This window comes from Anoplophora glabripennis, unplaced genomic scaffold (genome assembly GCF_000390285.2).
Source record: "Anoplophora glabripennis isolate ALB-LARVAE unplaced genomic scaffold, Agla_2.0 scaffold1421, whole genome shotgun sequence".
Classification (NCBI taxonomy): Eukaryota; Metazoa; Arthropoda; class Insecta; order Coleoptera; family Cerambycidae; genus Anoplophora; species Anoplophora glabripennis.
The window spans coordinates 6,310-16,533 of NW_019417497.1; the positions used below are offsets into that span (position 1 = coordinate 6,310).

The window sequence follows — 10,224 nt, forward strand, 5'->3', positions numbered from 1 at the left end:
TATATATACTTAGTAATACTTAATATACTTTAATTAACTTAATTAGAGTTTAAAATATTACTAAGAATGTATGCGTTGTTTATCCATCAATAAGTTTTGACATAGGCCTACTTTGAGAAAAGTCACTTATTTTAAACACCGTAATATTATAAGAGTTTAATTAAATGCCGTTTTTCTCGAAAAAACATTAGGAAGTTCTAACAAGAGTACATTATTTTTAGAAAATAAAATTGTACATTAGAAATGGCCCGAATGGTAAAAAACCGAAGCTTAAAAAATTTGAACTTAAAATGTAATAGGAATAGCGGCCTCTATGAAATATCCAAAACATATTTAGACCGTATTTGGCGAGATTTTTCTGAAACACCCTGTATATATCAATTTTTATTATGTGCATTTTTTCTCCAATCCCTATCAAAAGGGCGAGGAAACTGTTATAGGAATAATTTTATTTGCAGGTTAGCGCCTATTCACTATTTTAATCATACCTATAATGTTTCAGACTGGTGATTATATAAGTTGAAATAAAAAAAATAGAACTGATTCACTTCCCTTTGCCTCCGCTACAAGAGCTGCCGTTCGCCCTTTATACAGGGTTCGTCAAGATTTCGTAAATAATTTTATTGTCAAAGAATTATATTTTTAATAATTTTAATACATTAATAGAAAATAAGAGAGTAGCCATTTGATTTACAATGTCAAAAAAAAATATTTTTTGAATACTACATCCGCCAAATGTCCTCCGTTAACATTTATGCATTCCTGGAGTCGAGCCTGAAAGTGTTGCATAACTGTTCGCAGTATATTGACAGGTATTGCTGCAATCTCGTCACGAGTCCGTTGTTTGAGGTCTGGGATTGTCCAGGATAGATCATTTTCAAACACTTTTGTTTTTAGGTATCCCCACAAAAAGAAGTCGCAAACAGTTAGGTCGGGCGACCGAGGGGGCCAACTGATATCCCCGTCTCGAGAAACGATACGCCCTGGGAACAAAGCATTCACGCATTCATTGAAATTCTTGGAGTGTGGCTTGTTGCTCCGTCCTGTTGGAAAAGTGTGTTCTCATTCACTGGAAAGCGGTCAAGTTATGGTGTAAGGAAGTTCTGAATCATTGCAACGTATCGCTCAGAATTAACGGTAACGTCATTTTTAGCCTCATCTTCAAAAGAATATGGACCGATGATACCATTTGCCGAAATCGCACACCATATTGTTATTTTCTGAGCATGAAGAGGTGTTTCATGAAGCAAACGAGGGTTTTCCCCTGCCCAGTATCTGAAGTTTTGTTTATTAACAAAACCGGAGAGGTGGGAGTGCGCCTCATCACTCATCCACAGGTTGTTAACATGGTCGTCATTTTATTCTAGTCTGGGAAGCATAACCTCACAAAATCGGAAACGTTGAGGATAATCACCTGGATTAAGAGATTGCACAACCTGCATTTTATAAGGGCGATATCGAAGATCTTGATGAAGAATCCTTTGCATCGATATGTCACTTATATGAAGGCGTGTGGCGTGACGGATGGCCGATCGGCGTGGACTTCTCAACATCGTTTGTCGAACACGTTCGATATTTTCAGGTGTTCGAACAGTTTTCGCACTATCACCTCTTTTTTTAGACGTCGATCCAGTTTGCTCGAGGTTGTTTACCCAGTTTTTAATCGCGTTATCTGACGGAACTGGTTGGTTCCGCGGTATATTGGAATCCCGTCGAAAGTCACGACGTGTTTGCACTAAACTCTCGCCATTTTAATAATATAATAGGCTTTTACTGCGTAGCCGCGTTGCCCACCCGTCCAATGCTCCATTGTAAATCAAATGGTAATTCGTGCAGATGATAGGGAGCCGGCGACTTTAATCCCTTCGCCGCGCCCTGCAAACCCCACCTCTAATCATCCCGTTTCATTGGCGAACCTTGTAGTATGAACTTTTAAATAAATTTACCAATGTAAGTCGTTTCTGGGCGTAAATGTGACCTACCAAATAATATTTAAGGTACGATGGTTTCTCAGGTTATGCTGTTACCTGATCGCCGCCAATTACAGAATTACCTTTCACTTCCTCAGCTCTAGCTAGAAAACTTTGACCTGCTCTTGTTGTTATCGGACTAAACTCTGTTAGTTGGGGCGAACCCAATATAGAACATCTAGGCTCCTCTGATGTTCATTTCGGTTCCTTTTGGCTCTATGGCCGCTATGGACGGAACCGTTCCTCAGACACTGATGATCTTCCGTGATTGAGTCATCAGTTGTGGCGAATTAAATGCAGGGTCGCCATTGAAGATGCCTACAGTAAAGAACGGCGAAACGTTTGGAAGCATTGGATGTTGTTACTCGTAAAGGCAACTATAAAACATTTCAAGGGATCAGTGGTTGAAGAACGATTCCGTCTGTATCGTTTATTAAGAACCGAAATGTTCATATGGGTTGGCCTGGGCGTTCTAATAGCGGGTCTGCTTCCACAGAGTCCTGTCCAAGGACAAGTCAAGGTTTCCTAGCTAAAGTTAAGGAAGAGAAAGGTAATTCTGTAACTGCTGCCGACACAGGCTAAAAGCCATCGTACTTTAAATATTAGTATGGTCCGTGAAATCCTTAAAACCACTATAAATAATAATATATCGCTCTTTTTACCGCATAAGTATCCAACTTCTAAGCTAATCTATGCGATTGGAAAGAGGCATAGAGATATTATATTATAAAGAGAAAAATAGATTTTAGTGCACCGCTTCAAATTTTTTAAACGAATTTATTTTTAGGATAGAGAAGAAAATAATTGAATGCTGTGAGAAACTTGGTAAACTTTGGGAATATGGAAATATTAAAGAAATCACGCAAACCATTTTTAATTGCAGAGAAAATGATAATGTTCAAGATAAATACCCAATTTACGAAATTTTGGTACATCTATTTCAACAAATCAATGATTTTCCATCTGAATTAGACAATATGGTAAAGTATCTGTTCCTTTATCGTTATTGTTACGTAGTAATTGTGAACATTTTTATTTTCTAATATTTTTTTATAGAATTCTTGATCTATAAATAATATAAATCGTTGATTGTAGAAATATAAAAACATTAAATACAAATTACAATATACTGGGTGTATATGAAGAAGTGCATAAATTTTGAGGAGACATCCCTCAGGTAAAATAAGCAGAAAAGTTTATATTGGTTGGTTTATATTGGTCAGGAAACGCAAATATTTCAAGGTATAGGTCTACAAATTAAAATAATAATAAGTTGTTCAAGAATGCATTATACCGTATTTCATTTGTCAGTGTAGATAGATACTCTTAAAGCACGCAATATTTTTAAAATGTTTTTAAATGGTTGAAAACACGTTTCCAATATTTTATATGTTACTAGGTACAGTATTATCAAAATATTATTGTAAAATATTGCTAAATGTTTTAAAAATATACAAAAAAGGTATTCTATAATTTAATTAATTTAATATCAAAAGATTTAATCGTCCTCACTAATCAAAGAACAAAATAATAAAATTTTTATGTAAAATGTTTTACATAGGAAGGCCGCTTTTAAAATTATAAGCCTGTCCCCTAACATCGTCGTTTATATTTGGACTACTTTCGATAGTCTTCTAAAGCTTTAATGTATAAGAAAGATCCTGCGCCTCCTTAATTGTTTTTTCTGATCGTTTAAGACTGCATCCCAAATGTTCATGCGTTGATGCGATTATCTAAAAAACTGCTACTGAATTTAACAAACCAAAGGAAGTTGCTTTTATATAACCTTTTAAAATGTCGGTTAAAACTAAGTTCAAAATATGGTTGTAACTCCAAATATGGACATAGTTTGGGTCTTTCTCTCTAAGTTTAGATAAGAAGCCTTTATATTCGCCTTGCAGATTGGCCAACGCAGTTATTCTAGATTGTTTGTTTGCAGGTCTTTAAGTGGGAGATCAAAAAACCTTGGCTTGTGGTGTCATGACAAGGGATAGCAGTGTAATTATTCACACATTTCTAGGTTAATAGCATCAGTTTACATAAAAAAATAGATTTGAATTTTTTTAAATTAATTTCGTTAAATATAATTTATAATTTGACCCTATTCTTTTAGCATTCCTTTTATTATATCTATTACAGAATTTAGTGTTGTTTTGGATAATAGAATTTAAAAAAATCCAGCTCTTCTCTTATGTTCCTTATCTTGGAGCTTATTGGGCAATGCTATCAATATGTTCTTTTAATATTATATCATATTTGGCAAGAAGCAAAATCATTTCCAGAAAAGTTCCATGATCAAGAGACTTGTGTAATAAAGAATATGCTGCTTCATTTTCATTTCGTCTTTAACATAGACCTATTTTACCAAATACTTTTAAGACATTTACTTTTAAGTTAAAAAATTGACGCTTTTTCATAACTAGTTTATTTTTTAAATCTAACTATACAGAAAATTAATAATTTATCAATAGATCTGTTTTGACTGTACAAAATATATGGTTTCGAACTTTTTCCGGGAGTTGAGGAAATTTCGTGTTCCTCTACTCGTTGGTAAGTGTAATTCCAATCAGACATACCAAGTGTAAAGACATTACCAAATACATTAGCAAAAGCTAAACATACAGTACAAAATAAAGCTTTCTGTTTATCACTATACAGGGTGGGCCACCAGTAACGCCTCGGTCGCTAGTGGCCAAACGGCAAATGTTACAGAAACCTGTTTAGGTGGGTATGTGTAGGTTGATTACGGCTACATTTAAAAAATATTTTGAAATATACAGGGTGTCCAGGAAAAGCGTATCATATCAAAGTTATGTTTTTTTTAATGGCACACCCTGTATTTTACTGCATTTTTGAAAGCACCGTAAAAAATAGGGACTTTATTAAAGGTTCTGCATACCTAGGACTTACAGTTTGTGAAATATTTAAATTTTAGTGAAAATGCAGGCATAGCGTAGAAATTTAATATTAGCAATAAAAAAATAATTTTAAGGAAGCAGCTTTGGAGGGTCTATTTTAGATCCTTGAAGTTATAAATTGTTATATTTGTCGTCACTTAGTATTATACAGGGTGTTCAAAAAACTGCTGAATACTTCTCTCAACTTTAAACAGCAATAACTTGGTTATTTTAAATGGAACACCCAGTATATTTTTACTTTGGGAGTTGGGAAATTTAAAACTCTTTCAAACTGTGTATAGGTTCCCTATACCTATCTCTAACGGTATTGGAGATATTTGTGCCGTTTCGTTTTTTATCGATTTTTTTTGTAAGATGTATCCACGTGTCTTTATCGAGGTCTTTACTGAATTGGTTTGGGTTCTTCTTGATGACGTCTCTTTAAATATATTGAGAAAAATGAGGATGCAATTAGATGGCGCACCTGCAAATTTTTCATATTCAGTGAGAAATTATTTAAATCGAAAATTTAGTAATAAATGGATAAGTAGGAATGGTGCATGTCAGTGGCCACGTAGGTGTCCAGACCTCACCGTAATGGACTTCTTTGTTGCGAGCTATATAAAAAATCTTGTATACAATGTTCCACCTATTACTTGCGATGATATTGGAGGGAAGGATTAGAGATGCATTTGCGTGAGAATATCATTTGAAGATAGAATAAGATGCTGTATTCAGGAGAATGGTTATCAATTCGAACATCAATTAAAATTTTTCTTTGTTTTTTCTAAAAGTAAAAGTTCCTTTTATCATTATCATGAAAATATTCAAAAAAGTTTTCTAATAAAAAATATTATTTTATAAGCCGAATAATTATAAAAAGTTATTAATTTTGTATAAATATGTTTGTAGTAAGTAACTGAATTATTTATGAACATGAAAAATATTTATTAAAGAAAATTTTACTTTTAGAAGAAACAAAGAAAAATTTTAATAGATGTTCGAATTGATAACCATTCTCTTGAATACAGCATCTTATTCTATCTTCAAATGATATTCTCACATTCCTTAGAATATTTGGGGTGATTGTGGCAAATGCATATCTAATCCTTTCCTTCATATCATCGCAAGTAGTAGGTGGAACACTGTGTACAAGATATATTTTTATACAGCCCGAAACAAAGAAGTCCATTACGAGAGGTTTGGACACCTGTGGTAGCCACTGACATGAACCATTCTTACCTACTCATTTATTACTTAATTATCGATTTATATAATTTCTCACTGAATATGAAAAATGTGCAGGTGTGCCATGTATTTGCATTCACATTTTTCTCCTTATATTTACAGAGACGTCATCAAGAAGAACCCAAACCAATTCAGTAAAGACCTCGATAGAGACACGTGGATACATCTTACAAAAAAAATCGATAAAAAACGAAACGGCACAAATATCTCCAATACCGTTGGAGATAGGTATAGGAAACCTATATACAGTTTGAAAGAGTTTTAAATTTCCTAACTCTCAAAGTAAAAATATACTGGGTGTTCCATTTAAAATAACCAAGTTATTGCTGTTTAAAGTTGAGAGAAGTATTCAGCAGTTTTTTGAACACCCTGTATAATACTAAGTGACGACAAATATAACAATTTATAACTTCAAGGATCTAAAATAGACCCTCCAAAGCTGCTTCCTTAAAATTATTTTTTTATTGCTAATATTAAATTTCTACGCTATGCCTGCATTTTCACTAAAATTTAAATATCTCACAAACTGTAAGTCCTAGGTATGCAGAACCTTTTTTTACGGTGCTTTCAAAAATGCAGTAAAATACAGGGTGCTCCATTTAAAAAAACATAACTTTGATATGGTACTCTTTTCCTAGACACTCTGTATATTTCAAAATATTTTTAAAATGTAGCCGTAATTAACCTACACATACCCACCTAAACAGATTTCTATAACATTTGCCGTTTGGTCACTAGCGACCGAGGCGTTACTGGTGGCCCACCCTGTATGTTTCATTTTCTCTCGGTACCATTTGGGCGTTTGAGGGATTTTGCAATTTCAAAATTAATATCAACGTTTGATTTTGTTTTTTTTTTAAATATAAATTTTCAATTTTCGGTAATTTCGTAATTATTATTATTATGTTGGATATTTAAATCTTTACCGCAAGATGCTGTATTTTCACAGGTTTCTATAGTTTTATTAGTTTTCACGTTTCAATTAACATTGCCTTCATTATTATTAATACCACCAACATGTTCTTGAGAAGACGAAGACTCCGACATCAGTAATTTTATTAAAACGTTCGGGATTGCCATTTGCATCTGGCGGAACTGCTGATTCAATCCCGTGTAAAATACCAATTTTTTTTACACTTTTTACATATTTTGGAACGAATTCCCCGCTACATAATAAATAAATAACTTTAAAAATGTGTACGCATAAAAGTAAAAACAACTAGTGCTTGAATTATTTTATTTGTCATCTTCACAAGTTAAATAATAATGGGATGCGCCGTGTAAAAAAGTGTATCCACTGAGTCCACCAGTCATACCACAATTACATTTTATATTTTCAATAATGGGTAAAAGGACAAATCAGTAGATAAGTTAGACCGGTTCTACGCCGGAATTGGCTCGGATGGCTAGCGTCCATCCAACTTGAGGGTCCGCCTTGTGGTCATTAGCTTCTCTGTTGACTCTGAAGAGTTCTTGAGCTGGGTGGTGGCGCGCAAGAAGTGGCATGGGGGCGGTTGCGTGTTAGTGGTAGAACGCTGAGGGCAGGTGATTGACCGTAACGGCAAGATGGCAGATGGCTACGTTAAGATGGCTTTATGCTACATGGTGGCATGATACGTGGCGGCATGGGGACGGCTACGTATTGGTGGTAGGGGAGCTAAAGGTAGGTGATTGGTCGTAGCAACTACATCACGTGGTTGCAGGGCCAGGTATGAAGATGGCGGTGTTAAGACGGCGGCGTGCGAGGTGCGGCGGAGTGACGTGTCCCGTGGTGGTAGCTGTTGGTGGTGGCTGTTTGATTGAGATTGGACGTAGCGGAAGATGACTGCGCTAAGATGGTGGCATGCTACGTGGCGTCGTACTACATAGCGGCATGCTGCGTGGTGGTACGCGGGGTGCGGCACGCGTAGATAAGTGACTGCGGTTTAAATTATAATTTTTTAATGCTGTAATTTTTATAAGTATTTAATTATTATTATTTGAATACATAAAGATAAGGCGACGAGCGCAAACAGGAAGCTGGTAAGAGCTGTGGCAGCATGTTATAAGAAATAATGCACGCTGGCCAGATGTGATAAAGATCACGGAGATCACGGTCAGCTTGTATGAAAACAAGAAACCGTTAAAACATAATGAACGCTGGCAGGAAATGATAACGATAAGGCGACGGGCGTATCAGGAAGCTGCTGATAACTGCGAACACAAAAACAGGAAACCGTTAAAAAATAATGAGCTATGAATAACGAACGCTGGCCGGACGTGATGCACCATTTTCATATTTTCGTAAATCATGTGTAATCTCCACAGCAATGAGTCGCAGGTTCATACTCGTCTGGGTAGACCTGTAGGAGCGTTTGTAAGAAATCTTTTTTCATGCATTCAAGTAGCTCCAAGAGAGTTTGCCATTCAACTGTAGAAAATGATAATTTGTTGCTATTACCATTCCTTATAATTATTGCAGGTCTGAAGAATCTAGCTGGACTTAATCCACACTGGATTTAAATGTTGATATTAGATATTAGTGGAAAAACATTATTTAACAAATAAATCTGTTCCCATTGCGCTGCTTCTTCATTGTCCACGAACGCGGTGGTTTCCGGACCCGTTTTGGGGATGGTGACGTGGCTGGGGGTATCCCTAAGAATCCCCAGGACACGCTGGATGCGTGCAGGAAGCGTTTCTGCACGGCCGCGGCTGCTTCTGCGGATGTCGGGTTCGGCTCGCGTTGTGGAACGATAGGTGTAGGGTTCCCCTTAATTAATAAGTAAAGGGGAACTTCTTAACGAATTCTTTTTCCCTATTTTGTAGAATGGCAGACTAAGCCGTGCCACAAGCTGAGGGGAACAGCTTTAATATACCCCGAAGGGTCGCTGGTACTCAGTACTACTATTTAAAAATTGGTAACGATTACTCGTCACAAAAGGAGCGGACAATGAGAGGCTATTCGATTCAAACACTATAATACAAGTGTGAAGACCAACTCAGAGATGCTTCTCGTGTCATGTCTCTACTGAGAGTGAGCTACCGAGGCAAAACTCGGCTGTCGTCGTACCTCATCTCCCGTCGCTTCACTTACCATTAGGTTGCGGCTCTCAGGGTTTCTGGACATATTATATTAGTCCAGGAGAATTACACATTGGCATGGCTGTTGCTTGACGTAGATTAGATATTAGTAAAAATCGGTCGAAAATAATATAAACAATGAAAATATAAGGTTGCGCCAAGAAAAAAAGTTGTGCTATTTGCAGAAAAAATTAAAAACTGCAAAAATACTCAAAAATCACGTGTTTTTCCTAACATTTTCCAATATAACTTCTTAAATATGCAGTTTACAGAAAAAACTATTACTGCTGAAATTGTTTGTTATGAAATTTGCTATAAGACACAATTGTTTTGAGACCTGCGTATTCAATATTTTTGTTGCTAGAAAGCCAAAACAGCGTAAGAAAGTGATGAAAATCGAGGTAATTTTGAAGCGTTCAACTGATAGGTAAGAAATTGTCCAATTCTACTATAAATGTACATGTAAGTACTTTAAAGGATTACAAAACGAAATTCCAAAACCCGATCGAAATCGGTCTGATAGTTTTGGTATGAGACAATTTGTTACTAAATTTCAGCGCGAAATGTCGTTATTTTTTTGCGTCAGTGCTGGGGTTAAAGTTAGGCATTTTAATTGGCGCTGATTTTTTTACACATACTTGGACTCTTTAACTATCATATAGAATCGTTATAATATTAATTTTCTTTTTTTTAATAATTTTTGGAGCGATTTTAAAAATTCGAAAAATTTTAACTTTATAAACAAATACTTTCGTGAAGCCGTTTTGCGGGTTGGAATATATACCAAAGTACTAAAAAATAGTTCTCGGAAAGACGCTTAACTTGAAAAAAAGAACGTTCAAATCGGTCACATAAGTTCCGAGATATCAAGTGTCAAAGTCAACAAGCGTTAGCTGCAAAACTATGCATAATGTAACAACAACAAAAATTGAATTTGGTAGGTTTTTTAAGAACTTTTCGTATGTGCTTTTATAAATATTATCGCACGTGTGCTTTTTATATGAAAATTCAATGAATATCGCCAAACCGACCATTTGAGCCGCAAA

The 10,224-nt window shown here is 35.5% G+C and overlaps 1 protein-coding gene across 1 annotated transcript in view; it reads left to right on the forward strand.

Annotated features, from left to right (window-relative positions):
* Positions 1–735: 735 nt before the first annotated feature.
* Positions 736–10,224, forward strand: part of LOC108915145 — a gene marked incomplete at its 3' end in the record, with an annotated part of 48,407 nt that continues 38,918 nt past the window's right edge. The window contains exons 1-5 of the mRNA XM_018721111.2: positions 736–812; positions 898–1,092; positions 1,154–1,307; positions 1,368–1,582; positions 2,758–2,950. Coding sequence (XP_018576627.2) covers positions 736–812; positions 898–1,092; positions 1,154–1,307; positions 1,368–1,582; positions 2,758–2,950 — 834 coding nt within the window. The remainder of the gene's footprint in view (positions 813–897; positions 1,093–1,153; positions 1,308–1,367; positions 1,583–2,757; positions 2,951–10,224) is intronic.